Consider the following 15,480-nt stretch of genomic DNA (forward strand, 5'->3'; position numbering starts at 1 on the left):
TTAGGCCGTTAAATCCATCCTCCTCCTATTGTTGCAGGGTGTATTCCTCTAGATAGAGGATGTCTATAGTATTAAATGTATACTACACTTAATCTGCAGAAGAAAAATTAGGAGATGGGCTGAACTAGGACAATTATTCAAAAGCACACTCCTAAACATTGAGAATTATCTACATAAGCATTACCAAAGCGCACAAAATGTGCTAGGTGATGTACAAGTCTAGGAAGGCACACTCTTTGCTAAAGAATAAGGGAGCTGGATCCAAATCTCCCTGGTTTGGGCTTTGCAGAAGCAAAACCCTACCAAAAAGTTCTCCAAACCCAACATCTCTCCCAGTTTTGCCCATCTTTACCTGGTGTGTGTTACAAATAGCATCCCTTTCATGGCTCTTAACAAAGTTGTTCAATACCAAGACAGTGAACAGCATGGGCCTGTTTCTCCTCTTACCCGGGTGTGAATCAAGTTTGATTCCACTGAAGTCTGTGGAATTATGCTTCTGTAAAAAGAAGTGTGTGATCAGAATCAGGCCCAATGTCTCATTTTTGCCAAAACCAATTTTTTAAAAAATTTTTTGGGGGGGGGCTATAATTCTGGAATGTAACTGGCAAAAGCAATGCAGCTAGTGTGAAATAATTGTACTTGTACATAATTGATTAGCATTATTTTACAGTTGAGTACATCCTGGACAGGCCACATTCTCCTCTTAGTTATACCTCTGTAGCTCCAGAGTAACTCCATTTAGGTAAACAGAATTACTCCCAATTTGGACAGGTGAAATTGAGAGCACTATTTGGCCCATTTCTGATCTGAGACTGGCCTTAGAAAGAAGATTTATTTACTCAAGGCCAGCCTGCTTTTCAGTTTAAAGATGAATTCATTTTTCTTACATTTTGGTTGGTGCATAATAAAACGAATATCTTGTATGCATTGTGTGCTCCTAAAGCTTCCAGTCCGGCTCAGCATGTCGTATGTTTGTTACAGTGCATTGTGAAGCTAGTGAGTGGAGTCCATGGAGCTCTTGCACAAAGAAAGGAAAAACATGTGGCTTCAAGAGAGGAAATGAAACAAGAGTCAGAGAAATTGTACAGCATCCTTCAGCACAGGGCAATCCATGCCCAGCTACAAGTGAAAACAGAAAATGTATTGTACAAAGAAAGAGATGTCAGAAGGAAGGAAAAGGTACCATGTTATCATCATCATATGAGATTGACATTGGGTTTGTTTAATAATTCACCTCTGAACTCCTGGGCCTGCATTTCTTAAGCCACCAAAACGCCCACTGGCATTAGTGTGTGTTTGGCCTGAGTGAGCAGATGTGGAATCGTGTCCTTGCACAGAGTAAAAACTGCACCGACCCCTTACAAAATCTGCCTGATCAAACTCTAGAAGTATCTCCTCTCAGTGGGTTCTGCAGGCCTAACAGCCATTGGCGTTTAGTGCAAGACCTGGCTGTGTAGTTAGAGGAAACCATACAGCTAAATAAGCTGAGGCCAAAAATGTTAGCCCCATACTCTAAGCTGGGAATTTGGTGGGGAAGTGCACTGCACCAACCCATATACCTGGCACAGCATTCTTCCCACAGCTACTCTGGCTGTCACACGGGAGGGGATGGAACCCACCGGCTCCTCCCTCCCAGTTCCTGCTTCTTCCTGCCCACTCCTCAACCACATGCGAAGAAAGGGTCACAGCCCCACAGAGGCTGTTCCCCCTTCTGCCCTGTTACTCATGGTATGGGTAGAGCCCTGGGAGTAAGAAAGGGCCTTACACCCCTCACTCTCTGCCTGGACACACAAGATGGGCCATGCTTTGGGTCCAAATTAGTATTTAACTAGCAGATGAAAGCCTGTGCTGTCCTGCAGGTATAATTTGTAGTCACGTGTGTAAAAAAAAGCCCCAAATGGCTGTAAAATGAAAAATTGGCCATAACAGACTGCAAAGCCCATGGAAGATTGAACCTGGCGATCTTCTGAACAAGAAGAGCCCTCACCAGGCTTGTAGCTGTTTCCATCGCTTCACACTAACTCAACAGACATAAGCTTCAGAGTGATATTTGGGGTGATTGTGTGCGCTGGTTATGTGATTGATTTGTGTCTGGGGAGCCAGTGTGTGTGCGTGTGCGTGTGTGTGTGTGTGCGTGCACGCGTGCTGGGAGATTTGCAGTGAGTTGCGCAGGTGCCGGTTGGTCACATGGGTACTCCACCAACTGGGCAGTTTCCCGCTTATAACCAATGAACTTGTTGCATGCAAATTAGCTGTAGAGTAAGGGTAGTGATTGGCTGAATTACCTCTGCTATCACAACGCTCTAGGACTCGTGGTATGACATACACATGCTTACTGTAGCTGTACACCTCACGGGTGTAATTCGTAAAATCAAAATGGCTGAGAGCTTTAAAACTGGATGGTAACAGACTCTGAAATCCAGTGACGAATCAACCTGGTGATATTCTGAACAAAGAGCTCTCAGCCATTCTTTCAGCTGCTTTCATCACTTCACATTAACTCTGCAGACATTCTAGGCTTCAGAGATTCCCAGAATCCTGTGTAGGTTATCAGTTACCAATGGTTTGCTGCAAGTTACGCATAGAAATGGACAAACTTTTTGCTACTATTAATATTCTTAGGGCTGGATTGTTTCATAAGACCACAGGCAACAATAAAGGATGGGGTGTTCCTGTCCCACACAGCAGCATCACAGAGAAGGAATGATGACTCAGGGAGCTACAATTCCCTTCCTGCATCCTCCTTGCTGTGGGAGGTAGTGATCAGGGCTGGCCTATGGGAGCAGCAAATTGTACTTTCCTCCACCCCGTACTAGCTTAGCTTTGCTGGGCAGCGTACTGAAGGTGGTGGAGCCAAGGCTCCATCCATTCCCCATCCACACCCTACCCATCTTCTCTGGCGATAGCGAACGGAAAGAGCAGAGCAGCCATTTATTCCTATATACGAGCAATTCGCAAACAGGTCCACGCGGGCACTCCAGGGGATCCACGAGTCAACTGCATGCCACAGAACAGCTGTGGAGTGGGGGCGGGTCCTGGGGCTGAGCGCCTCTTGGAGCTAGCATCTGCACTGCTGCGAGAGGAGCAGGATCGGCCCGCCCGAAACAGCAGGGCTGCATGCAGAATTCACACTGTGTTTTCGGACGTGCTGGCCGGCTCCTCCCGGGCTTTCCTCTGTTTCACAGCTCCAGGCGGTCCACGAGTCATGGCCGGGGCTGCCGGCCCTGCTGATCAACTCCACACTCAGCCCCAGGACCTGCCCCCACATCACAGCTGTTCCGCAGTGTGAAGTTGATTAGTGGGGCCAGTGGCCCCGGCCATGACTCTTGGACTGCCTGGAACCGTGAAAATCAGCAGCAGAGGAAAGCACAGGAGAAGCCAGAGGAAAGCAGCCCCTGCCAACCGGCAGGCGCATCTGAAAGCCCGGTGTGAATTCTACATGCAGCCCCGCTGGCTCGGGTGGGATGATCCTGCTTCTCTTGCAACAGTGCAGACGCTAACTCCAAGAGAGGTGCTCAGCCCTTGGACCCGCCCCCACTCCACAGCTGTTCTGCAGCATGCAGTTGACTTGGATTCAGAGACAAATAGGTTCTTACTTCCTCTGAATGCTGCTACGCAGTTGCACAGCTCGAGAGACAATCTAGCCAACCCTCAGTAACTAAGGGTCAGTAACCGTTTTTTGATTTTGGGGGTTTTAATTTGCGAGGAGGGGCAGGGATATTGTTTTGTTTTTTGCTGCCAAAACCTGAGCAAACAACACAGGACTGAACATTAATGCTGGGATTGTAAATAACATTTTTCTTGGGTGATGATGATGATGATGTTGTGCATGCATATGGTATTTTGGCAGCATCTTCATATTGGTCAAGACATTTCACTTTGAAAAATGTCTGCTGTTCATGTGTAGTTAGTACTTTAAACGAAACTCCTCACGTATTTTACTGTCAATTCTTACTTTGTGCTTTATGGGACTTGTGCCAAACCATATTTGCAAAATATTGTATGCCACAAAAAGTCCTTTAAGGTAATAAATCTATTTTTGCAAAGTGCATAAGGTTGTTTCTTTTGAGCAAGTAATGGACCTGTTTTACACCCAGTATGGTATAATATACACCCAGTATAGTATGCCCTGTTTTATGATCAACCCCTTTGAAACCAGTGTGTGGTGGGATGAAGTATAAATTACAACAACATCTTTCCCAGTGGGATTTGTGTGTGTGTGTATGTCTGAAGGCAAAATGGAGCCCTTTGCTCTTTTGAAAGTTTTTAAATCCACAGCTACAGCATACCCCTGTAACAGTAGCCATGATTCTCTGTCCTCTCCACTTTCATACACCTCCATAAAGGAGATGGATTTTTTAAAAAGAAAATCTTTAATAAAACCACGGAAATTCACAGAAAAAGCCAACTAGGTTAAAATAACATTAAGGACGGGATTATGGTGACACAAGCCAGGAAACTGAGACTTAAGGCTAAAAGTCTATACTTACTTTTCTACTGGAAAAAGGGAAATGAAGCTTTTCACCTTAATCTCCAGGCCACGTCTGCCTCCTTACTCTGACCTCCCCCTCTTCCACAAAAAGAAAGTTTTGTTCCTTCTTGAGTGACACCTCAAATATACGAGAGCTCCACAGGCTAAATTCATTCAGCAAGCTACACAGTAGGAAGCAGGGGGAAAGAAAGTTCTAGAAAAGCAAAGGGAAAAAAAACAAAACTGGGTTCACTCTTAAGAAAAAAATGAAAACCACACTTAAGTAACACAGAAAGCTATTTTGCAACGCATATGTTGTTACATCTATTATGTTAAAGGCCACTGACAGATCTAGTAGTATCAGCACTGAAGTTAGTCATTCCTCCATGGTCATAAGCAGATCATTAGCTAGTTCAGCAAGTGCTGTTTCCATGCTGAATCTAAGTCTGTATCCTGACTGTTAGGGATTTAGAGCATTGGCAAAGGACAAGTGATGATGAGTTTGTTTGCCACAATTGTCTCTGTGACTTGGCTCAGGAAGGTGAGATTAGAGACAGGGTGTTAGTCAGCTAAATTGCTGGTATCTTTCATAGGCATTTGCCTTTGGTGAGTGGGCAGATTCAGATAAAGTGCATGGAAAGATTCTTTTCTTTCATTTGGCTATTGTGTTCTTTGGTCTGTCAAGATGGGTTGTAATTCTGCTTCTGTTTTCTTCTCATTGAAGTAGAATGAGAGGTCTTCATTGGAGAAGGTGCTAGGTTCTGAGGCGGGATGTAAGCAAACTGGGATAATTAGGTGAATCAAACTGTAAATAGTTATCCCAGTCTCGATTTATCAGGCTACCGCTGCCCACATTAGCCAAGATGGACCACTGGTCTCATCCAACATAGCAATTTCTATGGTCTCATGTCCCAGGTAGGACACTCTAACACTTCCATCCTCACTCAAAACTTCTGAGGGTTTGTTTTGGTATTTTTTTACCCATTCCAAGCTATGATGCCCAAATTCATCCAGTCTGCAATATACTTGATCCTTTGCCCAGCAACTGATCCTGCTTCCCAACTGATCCCTTTCCTTTCTCTCCCTCATCTGTGTTTTCTGTCTTATAATCCATTCTCCAAGACATAAGCACCCTCCAGTTTAATGAGATGCTTCTTTTCCCTGCCAATGTTGAGATCCATCTTTGATTTTGACTTTTCAATGAAAATCCCACTGCATGAGAGTCAACTGATGCACTAGTTTGCTGTGATCACTGCCATGAGACAGATGATGATACCAAGTACTGCTGAGATTTCCAGAGGTGCAAAATGCATTATGGGACACAATGGAAAAAGCACCATGGGTAGAATTGAGCAAATACTGCATATTATCCAGAAAGATTTCCTTACATTTTTTTCATAAATGAACTTTTGGCCACACTCGTGACCTTTTTTGTGGTTCTGCAAAGGTACATGAGATTGGCTTTTACTGGCAGGAAACCAAACGTCAAAGTTGCATGCACAAATATTTGTGGAAAATGAATTTTAAGTTTTTATTCATGAGTTTTTCTGCCAGAACTGCTCATCCAAATGTGGAAAAACTATACCATGTGACTTATCTGACCAGTCACAACTAAACAATACACTTGGCCTCACTACTATTGAATGCTATTAAAGAACATTTCATCATCAATCTGCCAAGATTAAAATATTAAAAGTCTCAAAAAATTATGAATCAAGAATATATCATGGGAAACAGTGTTTATTATCCAAAAAAATATGCAGGCTAAATGTATCATATACAGGTATTTGTTGTGGAACATTAATTAATGTATTAATTATTATTATTTATTTGTATTACTGTAGTGGCTAGGAGCCCCAGTCATGGACCAGGAACCCATTGTGCTCGCTTCTGTAAAAACACAGGAGGAAAAAAAGGACAGTCCTTGCTCCAACATGCTTACAATTAAGTATAAACTAAATAGATAACAGCAGATGGGATCAATTATTTTTAACTGGAGTTTAGTGATCGTCAACTCAGGGCAGCCTGGAAGCATGGTACGACTGTGCTGAGAATTGCTTTTGAACAGGCAGAAGAGAGAGCGCTCCCTGGAAGCAGGTTAGCCCAGGGGGTTTGATAGTACTTTGCTAAGGAAAACCAACTGGGTGCTTTGTGATTCTTCAATGCACCCTAGAAGTGGGGAGGAAGCAATCTCTTTGGGCAGGGAGTGATCTCTAAGTGAAGAATGCAAGAGACAAAGGAATAAGGGGGGAAAGAGAAGGATTTGGACAGGAGCAATTTTAATGAAGAAGGGATTATATTGAAATAAGTTGATGGAGCTAGATAGATGAAAAATGTTCCTATTCTCCATTTCATATATCTGAAGCTAAAGGTTCAAGTTGGGTTTGAATAGCCAGGAAGGCCAAGATTCAGGACAGTTCTGTTGTTTCATTAAACTAGTTCATTCATCCCTAATTAGTGTGTGTGTGTGTGTGTGTCCAACATATTTCCAGACCGGATCTGATAAATATGCAGTTGGCTCTGATAGATATAGTTGGAGTCCTATCAGGCTTTCATTAGATTTCCAAACACACTACTCAGCTAAAATTCCCAAAGCCATTCATCAAGGTTAGAGTAGCTGTTACTTTAGCTGAAGACAATGTAACATAATACCAACAGGCTTAAAATATTAAGTGATAAATTCCCCTTCCTTACACTCACTCACACGCCACAGAGTCACACACATCAGTGGAACACAAAGGGCTGCTAAGTAAAGTAAGCTGCTCATTTAGTATTTCTCTCGAAGAAAAAGTTGTGTAGCTGATCTCTGATCACTTTCTTTTGTTTATAAGCCTGGCTTTCATTAGCATTCAATTAAACTGTTCCAAACAGAACTGACAGAAAAATCACATGAAGTTTGTAACAAAAGATAAACAAAACAGGAAATAAAAAATAATTATATTGTGTATTGAAAATATAGCTCTCTTGGAGTTAATAGCAAATTCTCTGACATCATTGGGGCCAGGAATTCACTCTTATTGTTTAGTAACCAAAGGGAGCACTGTTGAGGGGCTTGATGCAAAATCCATTGAGGTCAACAGGAGTCCCCCACAGTCATTTGATCCCATCAGTGTCAGTTTGCACGTACAAATGCAATGTTGGGCCTGCATAATGATTGAGTATGCATTGTGAGGGCCTCACTTGTGGAACAGGATGTTGAAATTTTGGACCTTAATGTCAACAGAATATCCCAGATAGCACTGATTGCACATAATCTTCTTTCTTATTAATGCAAAATAAAGAAACATGCAAATCTGTTTTAAGGGGAGGTTTGCTGTTTGAGAAGTTAAATCTATAAAATGGGTATATTGGAATTTCTGCCTGGGTGTTTCTGTAGGGTTAGCAAGAGCACCTGGCTAGTAATGAACCCTACTGCTAGTATCTAGGCCAGTGTTGCCTAAAGTGTGAGGCTGGCCTCCCTGGCAATACTGTAGCCTCTTTCAGGAGAGGCACAGGCAGCCCAATGAAAATTGACAGGAGAGGGAATGAAATAGTAGATTATGTTCTCCTTAAGTCTTGACAAAACAGTATTATCATAGAATATCAGGGTTGGAAGGGACCTCAGGAGATCATCTAGTCCAACCCCCTGCTCAAAGCAGGACCAATCCCCAACTAAATCATCCCAGCCAGGGCTTTGTCAAGCCTGACCTTAAAAACTTCTAAGGAAGGAGATTCCACCACCTCCCTAGGTAACACATTCCAGTGTTTCACCACCCGCCTAATAAAAAAGTTTTTCCTAATATCCAACCTAAACCTCCCCCACTACAACTTGAGCCCATTACTCCTTCTTCTGTCATCTGCTACCACTGAGAACAGTCTAGTTCCATCCTCTTTGGAACTCCCTTTCAGGTAGTTGAAAGCAACTATCAAATCCCCCCTCATTCTTCTCTTCCGCAGACTAAACAATCCCAGTTCCCTCAGCCTCTCCTCATAAGTCATGTGCTCCAGCCCCCTAATCATTTTTGTTGCCCTCTGCTGGACGTTTTCCAATTTTTCCACATCCTTCTTGTAGTGTGGAGCCCAAAACTGGACACAGTACTCCAGATGAGGCCTCACCAATGTCGAATAGAGGGGAACGATCATGTCCCTCGATCTGCTGGCAATGCCCTACTTATACATCCCAAAATGCCATTGGCCTTCTTGGCAACAACGGCACATTGTTGACTCATATCCAGCTTCTCATCCACTGTAACCCCAGGTCCTTTTCCGCAGAACTGCTGCCTAGGCATTCGGTCCCTAGTCTGTAGCGGTGCATGGGATTCTTCTTTCCTAAGTGCAGGACTTGGCACTTGTCCTTGTTGAACCTCATCAGATTTCTTTTGGCCCAATCCTCTAATTTGTCTAGGGCCCTCTGTATCCTATCCCGACCCTCCAGCGTATCTACTTCTCCTCCCAGTTTAGTGTCATCTGCAAACTAGCTGAGGGTGCAATCCACACCATCCTCCAGATCATTTATGAAGATATTGAACAAAACCGGCTCGAGGACCAACCCTTAGGGCACTCCACTTGATACCGGCTGCCAACTAGACATGGAGCCATTGATCACTACCTGTTGAGCCCAACAATCTAGCGAACTTTCTATCCACCTTATAGTCCATTCATCCAGCCCATCCTTCTTTAACTTGCTGGCAAGAATACTGTGGGAGACCGTGTCAAAAGCTTTGCTAAAGTCTAGGAACAACATGTCCACCGCTTTTCCCTCATCCACAGAGCCAGTTATCTCGTCATAGAAGGCAATTAGATTAGTCAGGCATGACTATTATGTATTAGGGCTATTGTATTTGTTATTGTAATGGACATCCTGCAGTGGAGGAACACCTGCTTAGTCCAAAGTGGAAGCAACCCATGAGTAGGGTTCCGTGTCTGTCACAGAGGTTGTGGAAGTCTCACAGATTCCATGATTTTCTGTGACCTCTGTGACTTCTGCAGGGGCCAGTATGGCTGACTCCAGGACCTCCCAAGCATCTGGCTTTAGGGCCAGCTGCTCAGGTGGCCCCTGGAACAGCCACACTAGCAACTGCTCTGGCGGCCCTGGCAGTGGTTCCCGGGCAGCCGGTTGGAGCAGCCATGGTCCGCGGCCCCCAGTTGCTGGTGCTGTTGGCCCCAGGCACCCCCCCCCAGCAGCAGCCCCCTATGTCCCTCCAGCGACCCCGCTCCCCCATGATTTAATCACAGGCATTTTTAGTATAAGTCATGGAAGCTCATGGGCCATGAATTTTTGTTTGTTGCCCATGACTTTTACAAAAAATAGCCCTGACTAAAACGTAGCCATACCCATGAGGAATGGGAAAGTAAATAGGTTGGCTATCCCTGTCTATTCCACACATTAAAAATGAAAGGCTTGATCCAAAGTCTATTAAAGTCAATGGGAGGCTATTCATTGGTGTCAGTGGATTCTGGGTGAGGCCCATAATTCTCAAATGTACTATGTTTTAATAACTGCTCCTAATCTAAAAAAAGAACAGTCCAGGAACTCTGGCCATTTTTGGTACTGACTGCTCTGCAAGGTTACTTTTTTACTTACAAAGTTTTACCCAGAGGTACATGGGAAGGTATGATAGTCCAATCCCAGATAATGTTAAACCCTTCCACTGTCCCCCAGACATATATAGGCTAGTGACATTTAAAACAAGGACCCAAATGCTCAAAGCTGAGACATCACAGTAATACATTTCTCTAATGCAACAGTAAAGGAGTGCATTCTGTGTGAAAGAAACCAGTATGGCTATGGTTAATGACCTTGCTGCATGATTAGTCACCAGGCTTCTGAAGCTTCAAAATTAACATGAAGCTAATTACTGCATCCTTGTGTTTACATTGTGTATATGCCACTGGGTCATAGCTTTGGCCTCTTGTGTGTCCAAGCTACTATAATTGAGGAATCTGTCTTGTGAAGAGTTTGATTGTTTATTTTCTGTTTGTTTCTGCCAAGAGAGCCCTTTGTTTCCTTTCCTAGCTGGGGTTTTGACTCTTTAACTTTAACACATTTCTATCCTTCATTAGTAGCATTGCTGAGACTAAGGGTCCAGTTCTGTGTCCCTTTTACAGCTGTTCAGGGATTGCAAAACCAGTTTAAATGGCCTCCTGCGGTTTCCTCAAGCAGAGAGCTAGTGTAGACTGCATTAGGTCATCCCCACTCACAGCCCCAGGCACATACAAAGTTAGGCAGGGAAGGATTGGCCTGAGTACTGTGTGTTTTGGCTATTCAAGACTGCAGAGCAGCCTACAGATGGCTGAGTGAAGCTGGTGTAAGTTAGAGCAGTGGCTGGCGCTTACAACCGGAGCTGCACTGGCCCCTGGACCAGCCCAGAATCTCAGAGGGGCAAAGTTAGCACAAAACCACCTGTGACCCGCCAAACCTGAAAGGTGTAGTATGGAACCTGACCCTTAAAGCCAGGGGTTGAATGCTGAAAAGGAGTTAGGCGCCTAAATCCTAATTTAGGGGTTTAAGTCCCTGTTTTGGTTCCAGTTAGATGCACAAAACTCTTGCCTAACCCTGGTAGGTGCCCAAACGGTCTAAATTTTCAGGGTAAAGGTTCCCTCCATGCCTAAATTTCTGCCTCTGGGTGTGCACACTGCTGCTTCACTCTAAGGGTGTCTGCACTGCAATAAAACACCCATGGCTGGCCCAAGACCTTCCCCATTCATGAGGTCCCAGAGCTTGGGCTTCAGCCAAAATCTGAAGGTGACCACCTTTTCAAAAGGCAAAAGCAGGACACATGCAGGAGCCCCACCCTTGCCCCTCCTCTTTTCCTGAGGCCCCACCCCCTGCTCCATCTCTTCCCCCTGAGGACCCATCCTCTAGCCAGGCCAGAAGCCAGAACTGGGCTGTGGTAAGAGCTGACCAGGGAGCCTGGGCTGCTGTGGGAAGCCCCGGAACCTTCACCTGCCCTGGATGGGGGCCAGGGTGCTCAAGAGCAGCCCCTGACCCATGTCCCCGCCCCTTGTGGTGCGCCACCCAGGGCAGGTGGAGTGTCCAGGGCTCCCCACAGTGGTCGAGGCTCCCTGGGAGCTCTTACTACTGCCTGGCTGCAGCTTGTGACCTGGCCACAGGGGGAAGAGGAAGAGCAGGGTGTGGGGCCTCGGGGGAGAAGGAGGAGCAGGGGCTGGGGACTTGGAGGAAGACCAAGGGCAGGGACTGGGCCTCAGGGAAAGAGAAGGGTCAGGGCCATATGGCAAAGGGGGGGCTAAGGCCCACCTCAACCAGCCCCTTCCACCGGGAAGAGGCTGGCACCACCCTTGAGTGTGCAGACAGGTGCAGCGTGGTGCCGCAGGGAATCAGGGACAAATGCTGTCCCGGACTCATTCAGCCTAGACCAGGACTTGAACTCTGCATTTCGGGACTGTCCCACTCATTTTGGGATCGGGGGGGGTCACCCTAGCCTGAACGTCTATATGCAATTTTATAGCCCTGCAGCCTGGTCCCCGCAAGCCAAAATCAGCTGACATGGGCCATCTAGGGTCTTTTATTGCAGTGTAGACATACCCAAAGCATCTGGACACCTATGTCCCACCTAAGGCCCAGAGCAATTCAGGAAGACGGGCACTCGGACATTTAAGACACATACATGGCCCAACCCAGCAGCTGTCTATAGGATCAGGTTCCATTCAGAACTCAGCTGGAGGAAGAGGAGCAACAGCATGCCTTATAAATTTTAGCTCACTGGTTACAGGAGTTGCCTGGGAAGTAGGAAATCCAGGTTCAATTCCTCCGCTTAGGCAGAGAGGGAGAAAGGATTTGAACCCAGGTCTCCCGTCACTGACCTATGGGATTTTCTGATGTGGGGCTGCTTCAGTCTGTCCTGTTGAAGCTGTTCCACTATGGCTTAAATACCTAAATAATCATTGGGACAGAGAAAGAGAGCAAGAAAAAGAGAGAATGACTTGGTAGCCTGGTGGAAAGGGCCCCACCAAGGAGTTGGAGACCCTGGGTCCAGGCCCTCTGCTCTAATTGTTGTTTTGTTTTATTATTTAGCCACAGTAGAATAGCTTTAGCAAGAGAGATTAAGGAAGCCCTGTAGCAGAATATCCCATAGCTCAGTACTTAGGATTTGAACAGGAGTCTCTTACCTTGCAGGTGCATGCTCTTTCTCCCCCTCTGTCTGAGTGGTAACTGAGCCTGGGTGCCCAACATCCTATGCAACTGCTCTAAAAGTTATAAGGTGCCTACCACCATGAACCTGTGAATTGCTATGCAGAGATAGGCTGCAGCCTGAGGTTAGTTGTCCATCTCCAAGAGAGGGGAGGGTCTTAGCATACAGCCCGCTTGTTGGTATCTCCCATTGGCTAGCTTAGGCAGTTTCTTGCCTAACATGCTGGTGTCTGAGAATCACAGTCTAAGGCTCCTATCTCCCCACATACATTGTATATGGGTCCTAGGTGCCAAACTCAAGCTTTATGGATTGCAGTGCCTTTTCCTCATTCAGCCCCAGGTTTTTAAAGGAATGTAGGCACCCAAAGATGCAGATAGATGCGTAGTAGGATTTTCAGAATTGGAACTAGGTGCTATCTGCATCTTTATGTGCCTAAAAATCTGACCCTAAGAGCCCAATAAAGAGTAAAACTATTTCTCATAACAACTAGACCTTTATGCTATCTCTTCGTTTCTTATGTGAGAATTAATTCCGTATTATGCCTAATAACTCCAAGAGGAAAGGGGAGACAGGCCAGGGTTGGGCAATTATGTTACACTCAAAGGCCCACACTATCAAAGACCCTTTGCACGTGCAGCTGAGCTATTCTGTATGCACAAGATAACATGTGCTATGCACCTAGGCAAGCTGAAAATGTCTGTGGCCAAAGGGTGACTGTACAACACTAGGATTTTCAAAAGGGCCTCAGACTATCAGACTGCTTGGCTGGCTGCTGCCTCTGTGCCTCTTGGAGACACTCACATCTTCCTCTTCCAACTCCTCTCCTTTGCCTTCTTCCTTTCTTCCTTGTTCTGGCAGGACAGAGAGCAGTTGCCGGGGTCACTCGGCTGCCCTTAGCTCTTCTGGAACATGCTCTAAATTGTGCTGGACTCACTGCAAGTAAACAACCTTGATATTTGGTTAACGAGGACATAAACCATTTTTAAACTTAAAAACATGAAGTGTGTGGTCGGCTGCTCCTGTGAAGGGAACACAGAGAAAGCTGTTAGTGTTTGCATGTTGAAATGCTGACTGAGCTCTAGCCACCCTCCCCACATCGCTAAGTCAAATAAATGAACTAATTAAACTGTTTTTCTTACCATTAATGAACCTTTATTGTGCCCCCTTATGTTCCCGGAGGACTTTATCCTAGATGCCTCATATCTGCAAGAGAAAACAGAAGGTGAAAAATACAATAACCTGCTGTATCACAAGCCCCTAACCCTCTGCCTTCACCTTGTCTGCCAGCCCATAATCATCAGCACTTCTGAACTCCTCCTCCCTGCCACAAAAATAGAAAGGGGCAACTTGCCAATTTACTCGCTCTCCACTCTCTAGCAGAGTGCTGCAGACCGGTCAATCTTACCTGGGTAGTACTGCCATATAGTGGTGATGAAGGGGACTGGAACTGGCTAAGCTGGCAGGAAGGGTTAACTAGCACAAACCTGGGCCCTTCCCCATTTTGATTTTTGGTTCTTGGAAAGAAGCATGAGAGAGAGAAAAGAAAGTCACTAGTACATCTAACAAATGGGGTCAAAGAATGCAAAACATTTGGAAAATGTTGGCCACAGAGTAAAAGAGGCAGTGGATGTTTTCAAGTTTAATGGTGACGCATACAACACTGTTTAATCAGAGTTAAATCCTGGTCCATGGAATACTTCCATGTATAGCAATGCTGTTATGGCAGTGTAAATCATGGAAAGCTATAGTACTCACTCACTGTTGTATAATTTGCCATATTTGTGATCGGCCTGATCCAAAGCTCACAAAAGTCAGTGGGATTTGGATGAGGCTCTACGGGGTTATTTTCAAAATTCCTTTATTATAAAATGAAAACAAAGAAAGACTTTCCAGCTGCTGTTCCTACTCATCCTGCTGAATCATTGTCTATTCATTCCCACCCAGGCAGTTCCTCCTACTCAGCTCTCTGCATCTCTGGTCTTGTATCTTCTCAATGAACCACCCCAGCTCCATCACCAGAACTTCCACCTGCTTTGCACAGGCCAGCACCCCGCCCCTGGCTTCCAAGAACCTTCCCCACAGATTTTAAAAAGAAAATACCTTCAGCTATAGTTTTTTATTACAAAGCTCTAAGAGGAGCTTTAGAATGCTCCCCATTAGGTGTCAACATCAAAAAATATTACTATAGATTCATAGGTCTTATGGCCAGAAGGAAACATTATGGTTGTTTAGTCTGTCTTGCTTCATAACATAGGCTATCAATGTCATGCAGTGATTCCTGAAGCTTGCCAAACAACTTGTGGCTGAGTCTGAGCATACCTTTTAGAAAGACATCCAGTCTTGATTTAAAGATTCCAAACAATGAAGAATCCACTACATACCTTGGTATTTAACCTACTGAAAGTCACAGCTGAGTAGCAGTTTAAATTTGGCTTGTGTGTGTGTGTGTGTGTGTGTGTGTGAGAGAGAGAGAGAGAGAGAGAGAGAGAGAGAGAGAGAGAGAGAAGTTTAGCACAGCTCATCGGACAATCAGGAATTTTGTATTAAACCCTTAGAATTTAATAGAGAATGAAAAACCTTTCTACAGTTTTGTTAAGCCAACCTATGGAATTATATACAACAGTAGGGGCATACTAGATGCTATAGATTGATTATAATATATGTCAATATCAGTATAGATAAATATATATGTGTTTATACATACACACATTCCTAGGAAATACTATAAGTAATTATAATAATTTCTACAGTGCCCTATTACATTTCCATAGAACTCCATTGTTTTCATCCCTATTAAATGTTATAGGACTTCTCCGGAAGGGCATGCTTGAGCCACAAATACTAAATGTAGAGCCTGATCCTCTGCCCATTTGGGCC

At 44.8% G+C, this 15,480-nt stretch overlaps 1 protein-coding gene across 3 annotated transcripts in view; it reads left to right on the forward strand.

Annotated features, from left to right (window-relative positions):
• RSPO3 (R-spondin 3) overlaps window positions 1–15,480 on the forward strand; it is an 87,741-nt gene that overhangs the window by 49,841 nt on the left and 22,420 nt on the right. For all 3 annotated transcript variants that reach the window (XR_007355819.2, XM_075126720.1, XM_048844610.2), the window contains exon 4: window positions 982–1,179. Coding sequence is in view for 2 of the 3 variants with exons in the window: in XM_075126720.1 (XP_074982821.1) it covers window positions 982–1,179 (198 nt within the window). In the remaining variant the exon portion in view is untranslated. The remainder of the gene's footprint in view (window positions 1–981; window positions 1,180–15,480) is intronic.

Source organism: Caretta caretta, chromosome 3 (genome assembly GCF_965140235.1).
Source record: "Caretta caretta isolate rCarCar2 chromosome 3, rCarCar1.hap1, whole genome shotgun sequence".
Classification (NCBI taxonomy): domain Eukaryota; kingdom Metazoa; phylum Chordata; order Testudines; family Cheloniidae; genus Caretta; species Caretta caretta.